General features: G+C 46.5%; 1 protein-coding gene across 1 annotated transcript in view; it reads left to right on the top strand.

The window, feature by feature from the left end:
• slc25a26 (solute carrier family 25 member 26) overlaps positions 1-14,524 on the top strand; it is a 48,817-nt gene that overhangs the window by 30,772 nt on the left and 3,521 nt on the right. Inside the window, exons 6-9 of the mRNA XM_070958806.1 lie at positions 853-897; positions 5,667-5,736; positions 8,877-8,941; positions 12,189-12,262. Coding sequence (XP_070814907.1) covers positions 853-897; positions 5,667-5,736; positions 8,877-8,941; positions 12,189-12,262 — 254 coding nt within the window. The remainder of the gene's footprint in view (positions 1-852; positions 898-5,666; positions 5,737-8,876; positions 8,942-12,188; positions 12,263-14,524) is intronic.

Here is a 14,524-nt window from a genome sequence, read left to right as displayed (position 1 = left end):
AGGTCATTATGAAGATCTTAAAATGTTTTCTATTCGGACCGTTGAAAGCAGATGCAGCAGATAGCCTTTAAGTGAATCCACTTCAGACTGAGTGTTTATATGAGGTCAGTACATTTGGACAAAGTGCTTAATAAGCTCATTAAGTGGCGTAAACACAGTTCATGTATTGTCTTTGTGCTCTGGCTGACTCACAGTTGGATCGGTCCAGTTTTCGCTGATGTGCTAACGTAGTCTGATGGAACATGTTGGAGGAGGCGGCGCAGATGGATGAATGATCCTCTTGTTTCTGTGATCAAAGACTGATGACACAACCCAGTGTCACTTTATTTATTTCTGCCTTTGGTTTTGTTTTTGTTCCCTCTCTTCCTTCCTGTCCTGCTCTGCTGTTCCCGCAGCGCGAGATGACAGGACACACGTGTGTGTGCATGTGTGTGTGTGGTCTGACTGTGTGTCGTTTGCCCCTTGCCTTGGCACCACCATTGATTTCCTCCCGCTGTAACTTCCTGCATGAGCCGATTTAGTGTTTCCAGTGGCAACACTCACACTCCAACCATCTCTTGAGGGCCCTTCCTCCATCCCTCTGTTCCTCTTTCCAAGTTTGCTCCATCCGTCCATCCATCCATCCGTCCATCCATCCACCCAGGACTGGCAGACCACAGCCTGTCTCATTCATTAATCATCAGCGTGAGTGAGAAGGAACAAGGGAGCAGTCATACGAGCGAGAGGAAACAGAGAAAGGTGGCAGGAATGACAAGTGCAGGAGATTGGAGGTTAAAGATGAAACTCGAGCCTCCAGAAAATCAAACGCTGAGATGATCCTGACAATCAAAACTCTGTCTGCTTGTTTTACAGATCCCCTTCTCTCTGGTGCAGTTTCCACTCTGGGAATATTTAAAGGTATGTTTCAGATCTTTCCATAAATGTTTGCCTGACTGACTCCCTCTCCCTCTCTGTCTCTACTGTCCATCTACTTCATCCCCCGTCATCACCTCCACTCCCTGCTGTTCCTCAGCACCATTATTTACAGTAATTATTGTCAGTGATAAATCCGTAGGAAGGTTATAATAGTGTGCTTACGCTCTGACACATTTACAGCAGGCTCACCCCCGGCATTCCCCTGTATCATTGTGGCAGGCGAAAATGGGACTTTGCACCCCAGTTTAATGGGTTGTCACGACTGCCATGAAACCAGCCTTCAATTTATCGCAAGAATATCCAGCCGTGTATATCTGTCTCTTCCTTTTTTTCATCTCTCTCTCTTTTCATCGTGTGACTCTGAAACGCATAAAAAGCTGTGTCTCTTTGAAAAGACGGCATTTTGCTGGAGTGACATCATGTCTCAAGGGCGCGAGAGGCGGACAGTCAAACATTCCATCAATGTTAGGAGCTAACGGCCGGCTAAAATGAACAATACACTGTACAGCTGTGTGTGCGTGCGTGCGTGCGTGTGTGTGCATACTGTATGCACTGTCCGTGTCTGCGCATTTGTGAAAGTTAGATTTTGTCGTCCACAAGTGTCTCTTTGTCCCTCAGTCAAAGGCCCTCTCTCTCCAGGCCATCTGGACACGTCCGTTGGCGGAGAGCTGAGCTGCTGGAATCTGGACCTCTCCTCTTTCTACTTATCCTCTACTCCGTCCATTGGCTCCCCGCTCCCAGTCCTCCCAGATGTACCCTCAGTATTAACGTGGTGCTCTGAATAGCTAATGAGGCGTTTCCTCTGCTACAATGGCAGAGAGTAACTGACTCGTCATGGACGGAGATGAAAAAGCGGCTACTTGCAGCAGGTTTTTACTGCCATTCCTTTAGAGTGACCACCAAGATGTTCAGAGGCTTTTCCTAAACAAGAATAACATGATTTAGTTTGAAAAATGCCAGAGCGAAGGAATTTGAGAGAGGGCATGTGTGTGGCATGATCTCCCATCTGCTTTGTGGGATTGTAATGTGCTGCGTTATGGCCTTTTTCTTTTTACTTCACACTGAGCCAGCACAGCTGTCAGGGAGAGAATCAGAAAGAGGGAAAGCGAGAAAACCAACCAACCGACTGCTGTTGGCCTGCTGGAGAAGGAGAAAGCAGACAAATCCTTCCTTAGAGTGCATTAAGTTCAACACGTCCTTGAATTTCTGGGATGTTACGGAGAGGCTTATTCGAGGCAGAAGGAGACAGAGAATTGTATAAATTCATCAAAAAGTCGCAGGATCGTCTCGGAGTTTACACATTGGCCACTGCACGGAGTTTTAAAGTGTTTTTTTTTTTCACACCAGACTTCAGTATCCATGTGAATAATTCTCACTGTTCTTTCACACATTAATTTCACAATATTGCGGTTTTCGCTCAGTTGTTTTTCCCAACAGCAACTGTAGAATAAGCTTCACAGCTCAGCCCATCTGTTCTGACCTCAAAAACAACATTAGCAAAACAGGAGGGTGTAACACTTTTAGGTTATGATTGAACACCAAGACAGAGCCACAAAACATTCGAGGAATTTTGCGTCAAAGGCATGACGGGAACTCGTATTTAACCAATGAGATGCGCTCACAGATGCCGTCTTCCCGCACGTACGTGCACTCAAAAACACAAAGACATACGTAATGTCCTGACACCGGCATGCGCGCAGACTGACCTACTCTTTCCTGTGGGAAGTCGTCCAGGTGCAAACTCTGACCCTGACATGAGGGTTCAAAGGTCAAAAAGTTTGTTTTCCCAGGTTTACCCCTTATTATTTATTCATGAAACAAAGAGGAAGAGGTGGAGAGACTCGCAGAGACGGAGAGGACTCTCTCAGCGTGAGGCCTTTGATGTGGAAAACAAAATCTCCTTTTTAATCTGCCCTCTAATGGAATACACATGACACATCCTGAGCTCGTACACACTATCGGCCAGCTCTTCTCCTTTGTCTTTTTCTGTGCGTTGACTTGTTTGTGTTTGCATGTGTTGTGCACGCACACATGGTTTTCGTGATGTCCACATGTGTGTGAGGTAGGAGGAAAATGAGATAACATGCAACAGATTAAGCTCGCGGGGGGGAGGACAAAGAAAATATTAGTAATCGCTCCATGCTGTTGCTCAATTGCTCTCCCTGAGAAGTAATCATACCTTGCAGCGCCCGAGGCGGCCCAGCTGTCCATATGCATTTTATACAAACACTAACGCTGCATAGTCAGTCTCCTCATCACTTTGCTGAAACTAGTAGAGGGAGAAAAAGGCGAGAGTCTCAAAACAAAAACATCAGGTGGTGTCACTCAGTAGCCAGTAGTGGGCAGGCCGCCCTGTGAGGGGTTCCAGGCACAGAGAGTCCTGCCTTAAGCCTTCATTTTACATACTCATTCACTGTATAGTGACAATTCTTTATTCAGTTAACTTTATTTTCAAGCAGATATCTTCAGTGTAGCTTGAACTGTAGAACCTGTAAAGCTGTGTATTCCCTTTTTAACCACTCCACAGTTTTCATGTTAACAAACATGTTAACTACTGATCAATACAGATTATTTCACCTGGAATTCTCTATATCACAGTTCCAGTTGGTCAGAAGTTTACATTCACTAAGTTGACTGTGGCTTTAAACAGCTTGGGACATTTCTGAAAATGATGTCATGGTTTTAGAAGCTGCTGATAGGCTAATTGACATGATTATAGCTAACTGGAGGTGTAGCTTTGGATGTGTTTTAAGGCCTACCTTCAAACTTGCTGCCTCTCTGCTAGACATCATGGGAAACTCAAAAGAGAAGAAAAGAAAAGAAAAGAAAATGGTGCACCTGCATAAGTCTGGTTCATCAGTGAGAACAATTTCCAGTCGCCTTAAGGGACCTCATTCATCTGTGCAAGCATCAGCACACAAATATAAACACTAAGGCGTCACGCAGCCGTCACACTGCTCAGGAAGGAGTGGCAGTCCGACTCCAAGAGATGAATGCACTTTGGCACGAAAAGTGCAAATCAATCCCAGATCCACAGGGTACAAAAGCGTCTACATCCCCAAAAATGACATGTCCTGAAAAACTGCTTAGCAAGGAAGAAGCCACTGCTTCAAAACCGCTGCAAACAAGCCAGACTACAGCAGGACCCAAAGCGTGCTTATGGCAAGATGGCTTCAGGACATCAAGTCAAGGCACTGGAGTGTTCATCACAGAGCCTTGATCCCAATCCAACAGAAAAAATGTGGGCAGAAGTAAAAAAAAAAAAAAAAAAAAGAAAGAAAAAGAGTGATTCAACAAAGAAGGCCTACAAACCTGCCTCAGTTCCAGCCGCTCTGTCAGGGCCAATGAGCCCAAAAAGCAACTTACTGTGACACGCTTGTGAGGTTAAACGATTTAAAGACAATGCTACCAACTGAGTGAATGGAAACTTCTGAGCCACTGGGGCTGTGATGAAAGGATTAAACGCTGAAAAAAATAACTCTCTGCTTTTATCCTGACATTTCACATTCTTGAAATAAAGTAGTGATCTAAGTGACGGAGCTATCAATATACCATCAAGTTCAATTACATGTATTTCCAATTAAATGTAGAATTTGATTATTTGTGTGATTCGTAAAATAGAATATCTGTCAACTCTCAACTGTCACTGTGAAATGGATCAATAATAGAATTTGAGAGAAATGCGTGAGCTGCAGTCTTGTATAATAATTTGATTGTTGAGCTTTCGGCTGCCGTTTGGCCGTGCTCTGGCATTTTAAATGTCACTACGGTGGGATTTATTGCAGGGCTGTTAGCATTATATTGTAACTTCATTACACCCCCCTGATTTTTTTATTGCAGTGTAATATTCAGTTTTTTTGGGGGGTTTTTTGGTGCAAGGCTTAAAAATTGGTGCATTTTTATGACACATTTAACATTTAGCCAGCTGCATCTAGCTGCTCCATTAGTCAACAGAAAGACTTTAACAAACAGAACAGCAGCTGACATTTAAACTGTCTAAACCTAAAATTAAAGTTGACTTGGAGCAGTTTCAAGAGGGGTGGTCTGTAATTATTTTAAATCTAATTTATCGACACTTTTATCTCCTCCACAGAGAGAAAGCTGCCGTTCTCCAGAAAAACAATCACGAGCAACACACAACGTGACATTCAAAGTGTGTGTTACGTACGTGTGTGTATAGTTGCAATTTAAAGCTTTTCTTTTTTGTGTGCGGTCTTCACGGGGCCCCACTTGGACAGAACAGCCTGACCGGTGGCCCCCATGTAATTTGAGTTTGAGACCCCTGGTGCATATCGCATATTCATCCCACTCTACTGTTCTGTGTGTTTTAGCGCTTAGACACATAAATGTTATCAAATAATGTGTTGATATGTGAATATGTGCTGACCTACTGTGCTTCATGATGGCATCGAGACAAAAAGTGTGAAGCGTGATAGAGTGGGAGCGCAGCAGCGTATCCTCTTGCCTCCCTCTTGTCCCGTCCCAGTTCTTGGGAAACAAGAAGCATGACATCACTGGGGAGAAAAGGCAACACAAAAATAGCCGGACAGCCTGGTTCCCAGCCGCGAGCCTGGACCCCAGACCGGACCAAGGTTCACAATGTGTTTTCAATGTGTCTGATATCTCCAGTAACTGCAATCTTCTCTCTCTTTGTCTCCCTCCCTCTTTCTCCCCTTTTCTCGCTCTTTCGTCATCCCCCTCTACCGACAACCCTCTCTTTCTCTCTCGACGTTTCTCTCTCTTTCTCCCAGAGTCTGTGGTCATGGAGGCAAGGTCACACGCTCTACTCTTGGCAGGCTGCAGTGTGCGGAGCTTTTGCAGGTGCAGGGGATTATTTGCTGCTTTGGGAAAGAGGCGGAGGGGGGCGTTCGAGGGGGTGGATGAAGGGATGGAGGGATGGATAGATGGGTGGGTGGGTGGGTGGGTGGATGGATGGATGGCTAGAAGGGCAGGACGAGTTTACCCAAAGCCACATTGTTGTAAGATTCCACAAAGGTGAGCTCAGCTGGCCAATCACATCCTCACCTGCACAACAGATCAGAGGAGAGAAAAACAGCCTCATGGAGGGAAATGAGAGGAGGCATTTTTCTAAAACATGCCGTTAAATTAACAGTCATTGTTACAGTGATTCGGCTTTGTTGTCTCATAAAGATCTTATTATCAGACTTCTCGAGCCCTCCAGCCAATGAAAATCATACCATAGCAGACTTTAATGGTTCTGTCTCAGCCTGGATGAGTATCAGGGGAGAGACAGACAACCGAGGGATGAGAGGGGGTCGGTTCCTGGGTATGGGCCCCTGCAGCTGTGCGACCTCCTGAGCGCTGGGGCCTGAAGTGGTTTAAAAGAGAGGGATAGAGAGAGGCACGGGGAAGAGGGGAAAGGGAGTGGACTGAAAACAAGACGAGTGAGGGAAAGAAAAGCAACTAGAGAGAATTAAATTAGACTGAATCACAAGAGATGAATAAAGATGAGTCAAAGTTCAGCGTTTAAAATGTTGAATTTGAATGTAGTTCTGAATTTTTAATGTAAGCTCCGTCTGAAGAGGATAAAGACGTTGTTTTTTGATCACAAAACTTTAACAGTATTTCCAAGACAAAGAAACTCCAAACCAAAAAGTTTGATTTAATCCTTCAGCGTTACGATCATGCACTCCAGAGATGGTTTGACCTGCTGCATCAAGGTCAAACCTCTGAAGTCTTTGTGCAGCTTTAGATACATAAAACTGAAAAATGGCACTCCTGAGTGCTTTATATCAGTGTTTAGTTAGGTTAGGGCAGGACAAGTTACAGCGTATCTCACACCCGTCATTCGTATTGGTTCATCCAGTCAGGTGACATCACACAGTTCAGAGCACAGCTCCTCCCAAATTCAAGCAGAGGTCTGATCAGCCAGAATAAATGAAAACACCTGTGTGGGTGTGCCGCGCATGTTCCGTCAAATTTGACCTTGTTTTCGCTGGCTTTGTTTTGTATTTTGTACTTATGATGTTTTATAGCTTTTTTTATATGAAACTGTGTGTGAGTGCTGTTGTTTTAGCTTTTTGATCTTGTTTAATGCATTCAGGAAAAAGAAGTTTTCCTGCAGACAGTTTGAGGTACATGTACACAACATAGCATGTACCTCCAGGATTGTAGTAGATTGAGTAAAAAATGTGGCACATCGTCCGTCTTTCCACTCGGTCTTCATCTTTTTTGCGATGAAAAAGCAGAACCTCAATCAAAACACATATTTCAGGAGTGCAGTTCTGCAGACCAGCCCGTGTTGGACGGCTGTAGCTTTCAGTCCATAACTCTTGCGATGCTTCAACGCGCCAGACAGGACAGGAAGATTGAGGTTAGCTGCTCGAAGGGCGATGGAGAGATGGAGGTGAAGGAGAGAAGAGGAGATGAGGAAACAGCGCCCCAAGGGGCTGAGACGTGGCCCTGCGCCACTCCGCCTGGACTCAGTCCACGCTGGGAAGAGAAGCAGAAGAACAGAGTAAGAGACAGAGGACATAGACTTGAGACATGCAGAGGGAAAAAAAGACAGAACAGACTTATGAAACAAGGAGCGAGAAGAGTCCTCAACACATGTTTTTAGTTGTCAGACTAAAACGTTAGACAGGTTGAATCTTTTCTTAAACTAGTGAAGATTACACTGTGAATAGTATTCAGCTCGACAGACGGCTTGACAAACTGTTCATTTGCATATGTAGGAAAAAGGTTTGACAAATATGTAATTGGCAGAATAAAGGGTCATCCAAGCCAGAAGGAGGAAAGAAGGAAAACGGGTGGGGTGGCAGTGTGGGGGGGTGTGGGTCCAGGGTAGGAATCAAGTTCATGTCCCACTGCGACCGAGCTGCTGTCCAAGAGGGATCCTCAAGTTTCAGTCACTTCCCCTTACATCGCGCTTCACACTCTCTCTTTCACTCATACATAATCAGCTTGACACTGGAAATGCTCACACAGGCGCGTTTAATCATCCCAAATATCTCCGCCACTGCCCCGCGCTGACTTACGACGGACTTGACCCCGTTTGAACCGCCCAGAGAAAAAAAAAAACGCTGCCTAACCCGAGACGAGATTACATCAGCGTCTGATTTGGGTCTAACCTTCATCACATCACATCACATGGTCCTTCCAGCCAAATTTAGATCCTCCAGTTCAGCGCTCCATGTGTACGATTTATTCGGATAACGCATCCTTTTATTGCCATCCAAGAATATTACAAGACAGGCTGCAGTGAGAGGGCCCTATCTTTTTATCCTCGCTGAAGTTTTATCCGCCCCAGTAAGGATAAAAAAAAAAAAAATCATTTCCATCCATCCCTCTTCTAATCATCCAGCATTAAGGAGTCGAATGTAACGTTGTGTTACACCACACTGATCCTCATGTTTTCCTGTATCCTCAGCTCACTTACAGTCACGCTGCTCCTCGGTGGCCCATATGGATATGTTTACTGAGAGCAGTTGCTGTGTTTGTGGCAGAGCGACACACACACACACACACACACACACACACACACTCTTAGACACACTGCAGCTCAGTGGGGACGCCTCTGGATCGCGCCACCCGTTCGGCTTCCAACTTGGAAGGATGGAGAAAAATTGGGGTGTAACTGCTCTATAAAACTCATCGGAGTGTGTGTGTGTGTGTGTGTGTGTGTGTTGGGGAAAGGTTTGGGTTGGATGAGGCAGTGGGAGGGTGGGGGTGGGAATAGAAGTGTGTCTGTCTGGTTTTTGTGGTCTAATAACATGGAAGGTCTTGGATGGGGATTATTATCATTTTTATGAAGTTAATGGAGCGTAGGACCATGAGCCTCGCTGTTTATTGCTGAATTAATACATTGCTGTATCTGTGGTTAAGTAATCGAGCTTTTTTATGGGTTATTTTGAATATTTAAAGACTCCCCCAAGAGCAGAGCGAAGGCCTTTTATGTTTGTGCTTCTCTAAATGTGTGTGTGTGTGTGTGTCTGTTGAAGGTGCTGTAGCGGCGTTTGTTACCACTCCTCTCGACGTGGCGAAGACCAGGATCATGCTCGCAAAGGTATACACACTCAAACGCACACACAGAGCGCACCGCCTCCTCTGGCAGCCGCTTTTAAACAGTGCTGTCAGGTGATGCCTCGCAGGCAGAGAGCTGAGCGGATTTCAACAGTGTCAGCACACGGGACGGAGCGGGCCGAGGTAGCACCGGGACAGCAGTGAGACACACACACACTCATGCATATCTATCATCTGATCCGGACTATGGACAGTGTCGGGGAGACATGTTTGTGTGCATGGTTAGTGTTAGACAGAAGACTTGTTGCTTCTCCACAGGAATTTCCATCTCAAGGCTGCTTGTCACTGAGAGGTGAAGCAGAAGGCCAGTGTCCCTCCTGTTAACTCAACTCCCCGATCCGTCCTCTCAAACAGTCCCCCCCCCTCTCTCTATCTGCGTGTAGCGCTGTCCCCTCCTCTTCCTCCCTCTCTCCACCTCCTCTTTCACTCCTGGCTCGCTCTTACTGTATGTCTGGCTTCCCTCACTCCGTCCTGTGTTTTTGTGTGTGTGTAAAGGGTAGTGAGTTCAGAGTTACCCCAATCAGCCCCCCCACATCCACACACACACACGCACACACACACACACACACACACACACACACACAGTCCTTGGAGAAGACACAGTGTTCCATTCCCCCACTCACCCTAACTAATGAGATACTGGAATTAACAAAACACTGAGACAGTCTTGATCTCTTGCGAGAAGCCGTTGGCTGTAGGTGGACCAGCGCAGTACAAAAGCTTCCTGTAAACACTTTCTGAAATGCAGCTGCTGCAATTTACCACCAGCAAAGGCTTTGGCCTGTGCAGCCTCAGCGAGGTTCAGTTAAAGCTGTATCAGGCCAACTTTTCATTCACTTAAGGCACCACAGCTAAGCTGGAGGGAAAGCTAACAGCCTCTACTTTGATGGCAGTTATCAGCTGGTTACATCTCAGCGCTACGTGTTCACCAGCTCATCAACAAAAATAAACTTAGATACAATTCAGACTGTTACTGCTGTCAAACTGGAGGTGTGTGTGTTTAAGATCCATCCATCCCTTTTTTGTGTAAAAAAATAGAAAAAATCACGTAAAACAGATGAGACAAAAGGGATATTAAACATCCTTTGCACGCCAGGTTTTAGGCATTTTTTCCTTAATTTAATAAAAGCAGCACTCCAAAAGTTGAAAAGTATTATGTGGAAAAAGGGGAATCTGTTACTTGCTATTAGCTGTAAAATCTGCTCTCTCTGTCCTCATTTGACCCAGCTGGTCTAAAAATTAGGGCTGTAGGAAACGATTACATTCATTTTTCCATTAATCAGCCGATTATTTAAAGGTGACACCTTCAGATGTCTACTAATATGTATATTTTTATCCAACCAGCAGCCAAAAATCCCCAAATCATGGTTTTACTGTCTCATATGACAGAGAAAAGCACCAAATCCTCCCTGAGAAGCTGTAAGCAGCCACTGTTTGGCATTTTTTGCTTGAAAATGACTAAAATCATCAATCAAAGTACTATCAAAACAGTCGTGATCGATTTTCTTTCGATCACTTAATCGACTGATCGTCTCAGCTGTTATAGAAATGTAAGTTATGAGAAATGAAAGCAGCCTATCACAGCTCAGAATGGACTCTAACGACGCTAACATTTCCGCCTGTGGTGCCACTCCCTAAAAGGTACTGTCCCTTTTTAAAGAATCGTGTCGGACTTCAGTTTGGTTTCATTGTACAAACTCCCACAGCAGCGAACGCTGACAAGTCCAGGCAGGAGAGCAGACAGACACGGACAGATGGAGGGAGAGCAGGGCTGCTGCTGATGGGTACGGACGCTTTGGAGCGGATGAAGGGGAGGAAATGTGGGTGCTGGAACTTATCACATTAGTTTCCGTGCCGCAGCCGCAGAGCAGAAGGTTGTTTCTTTTCTACGGCGGGCAGAATGAAAGAGCAGTGTTGTATGGTGGGCAGCCTGGCACAGACCGGGCCGGAGTGGGTGGACATCCAGGACACAGCTGGACGTGTGAAGCCCCTCCTGGTGCAGGGACTTCTGCCACACCGCCCTGCCTGAAACCCTGGCACCGTGCCCGGCACACCACGCTGCTCCTGCCGCCTCCTACGCTGTCACCGTACCACACTGCTCTCCTCATCAGGCTGCCACCACACCGCTGTCATGGGCACTCCCCTCCACCGGAGCCAGCTGTGGCAAACACAGGAGTGGGAGTCAGGCTGGTGTGGTGCGACACCTTGTTCAACAGTCATCGCCGTCGATCATGTCGTCGTCGCCTGGAGAACATGCAGGCGGTCAGCGTGACGCTAATCTTTTACCGCTCACACGTGAAACTTGAAGCAGCATGAGCCACAGAAACCTACAGACTGAGCCGCATAATGACATTTTTGTATGTCAGCATTAGTTACACAAGGACCGTGTCTGTGTGTGTGTGCGTGTGTGTGCGTGCGTGTGTGTTTTGGACACCCTCTTCCTCCATGCCCTCCTTCCATTCCACAGCGGTAAAGGAAAAGAAAACTTGTCAGACGAGGAGAGGGCAGAGTCATTTCTCAGCCACTTGTCTCCAACAGAAACACAATGAATAGGGGTGTGTGTGTGTGTGTGTGTGTGTGTGTGTGTGTGTGTGTGTGTGTGTGTGTGTGTGTGTGTGTGTGTGTGTGTGTGTGTGTGTGTGTGTGTGTTTTCCCTCCTCACATGAATAAGATGCGGGAATCTTCTTCTCGTTCCAGCAGATCGAGGACAGCGGACGCCGCAAACTGTTTCCTACATGCTCAGTGAGCTGTAGCGTAGATTGGCGCGAACACACCCACACACACACACACCCTCCCCATGTTAGCATGCCCTCCACTGCCTCTTTCTGCTTCTCCTCCCAGATGCCACCGCCCACCCTCACTTAACCCTGGCCGGCCCTGTTGCTCAGCCCCGTACCCCTCTGCCGCTCCACAGTGATGGATTAAAAACGCTCCGGCCAGCTAAGCCGTATTGTGTAAATAAAAAGTCCTAAACTTGGCGAGTGTGGAGAACTTGTTGAGTGTGCTTTTGGGTGGGTCTTGGAGGCGTCACCTTCGCTGACACAGCTGTCTGTGAGGAGAACTGGAGGGGGAGATGGGAGGACTGAAAGGGAGGAGAGGAAGGGGAGTTGAAGGAAGCTCAGCTGAGGAAGACTAAACAGGGTGTCTGTTAGAGGAGCAGGAAGTGAAGGAGACCATCCATCAGTCACCACACCTCTATTTTCTCTCTCTCTCTCTCTCTCTCTCTCTAGGCCGGGTCGAGCACAGCGAGCGGTAACATCCCATTGGTGCTGTGCGACGTGTGGAAGAGCCGAGGCCTTAGAGGGTGAGTCTTCATCTTGGAGAGAGGCCATCGTGGTTGTTCAAAATCGAGCAGCCTCCTCAGCCTCTTTTTTATCCCCATTTACAAACCTCTTATTTTACATGATTTGATTTAACTCTGCTTTGATCCCTCACATAATCAAGTTTGATGATAGAATCGCTACTCTGGGGGGAGGGGCGGGCGCCAATTTACAGCCGCGGTTGAAAAATGAGATGCATAATAGCTTTTCCTGCCTACTAGCAGCACCGTCCTATTGATTAAGGCGTTACGGAGGCCAAGTGGAAGGGTTTATTTGAGTGTTCTGATGTGTTTATAATACGCGCCGGACAAAAGGCCAGGTCTAATGGGGCCGCAGAGGGCTGCCAACTCTAAAACAAGCCCTCAGCCGGGCTGAATAATAGGCATGCTTGTGTACAAGCCGCCATCATTTAGTGAGGATGCACCTCGGCCTAACGCTCAGAGCAGATTTGGTTTGGGCCTGAGCCAAACACCAGTGGGACGTCTCTCCCTCTGTCTCTCTCTCACACACAAACACACACCACTGTGTTGGTGTTTGTTTGTGTACACTGCAGTGCTGCAATCTAATCAGAGGGAAATCGCATCACTTCAGCTTTGTGTTTTAATGTGAGGATGGGGAAGGGCGATTCCCTGCGAACTGCTTTCAAACGTCAGTGATAGCCCAACCTACAATTTCAATAAAGATCTTGTTTGAGGCTACTGCACCGTCTCAATGAGGTGATAGTTGGCGGCCCCTGTGGAAAAGCCTAAATCCCACTCTCCCAGCTGCAACAGTAACCAAGTGGTAATGCACAGGGAAGCTCTTTGATGGCAGCCCCCCCACCTCTGCACCACGCGGCAACCTTTGATGTCTTTCTCTCCGTCTCTATCTCCTCCAACTATCCTCTGGGGCCGGCTTTAAAACTCGCTCACATTGTGCAGCCCAGACAACATGCACCATAAGCTCTTCAACATGATGAACTCCTGGATAATCCCTTTCTCCCCTGATATTGATGTAACCAGAGAAGGTGGAGAATGTGGAGAAAGAGAGCAACTAAGAGAGAGACGAGAGAATGAAACGCAGAGACAAAGCAGAGTGTGTAGAAAGTAAAAGGGTGGGGGGGTGTTGGTGCTCCGCAGGGCCAAAGGCCTGGTGGTTGCGCTGGTGCATGCCTGATACAAATTGCTGGGGCTTTAAAGCTGTAATTATGGTAATAGGCCCAATTGCAGTGTAGTGAAGCTCTAAAGTGCTTCCATGTGTGTGCCATGCCCCAGAGACCCCGGGTTAGCAGAGAGCGGCACAGCTCAAACCGGCCGTCCCCCAGTAACCTGCAAACTGCACCGGCAAACATGTCAAAACAAAGACTAATGAGCAACATGTCCTCCAGGCTGTGTCTGCCTCATGCCTTGTGTAAACCAAAATGGAAGAAAAGTAAATGCACGATTGTACTCCGTACACCACAACGCAGAGACCCTGAAGGTTTGCGGTGAACCTTAAATGTACTTTTATGACATCTCTGGAGTCTTTGTTCTTCACCAAGCAGTTTGAGCACTTTTCACCTGCCCAGCTCAGACAATATCAATTCAAACACATCATGATTTATATGTGTGATTTTAGGTGGAGGCATATGATGTAGTGCTTCTTTTTTTTACAGTGCTTAGTGCATTAGCTTGGTGCTAACACATAATGGGAAATACCATTACCATTAAATTGCTAACTGGGCTGCTCTGAAGCTTCAGTGCCCTGCACTGACCAGCTACTGCAACCTCAAAGGGTCAAATGCCAAACTCAAAATTATATATGTGTGACTGTGTGTGTGCATGTTTATCAGTTCACAGAATTCATACCAAATTAATTCAAAACATTTGTTCAGCCAATTTGATGCTGCACAGGTGAAAGACTCTCCATGTATCCCAACTTCCCCAACGTGTGTGTGGCTCTCAGCCCCCAGCCTCTTAGTTCTCACTGAGGATAAATGTCTTAAAAACTATAGAATTTCATTTTTAAAAAAGGTTACATAATCTCCTAAAACAGCTGGACAGTCCTCAAACAGCTGCAGTGCTTTTGATGGGGGCTATTTTCAGCCATAGATTTGGTCCACTAATGACTGTTTACAGCAGTAAGATGTGAGGATGAGTCAAAACAAACGACAGCGCTCGTGTTCGTTGCACATAATGAGGGAACATGTGACCCAGTGCAGCTGTGTGGCTCGCTGATGTCTGTGGCACAGAGAACATAAGACTGTACTTGTTAGGAGGATCGACTCA

The sequence above is a fragment of the Chaetodon trifascialis genome, chromosome 3, assembly GCF_039877785.1.
Source record: "Chaetodon trifascialis isolate fChaTrf1 chromosome 3, fChaTrf1.hap1, whole genome shotgun sequence".
NCBI classification, from domain to species: Eukaryota; Metazoa; Chordata; class Actinopteri; order Chaetodontiformes; family Chaetodontidae; genus Chaetodon; species Chaetodon trifascialis.
Note: the sequence above shows the minus strand (reverse complement) of the source record. Positions and strands in the feature narration are given on the sequence as shown.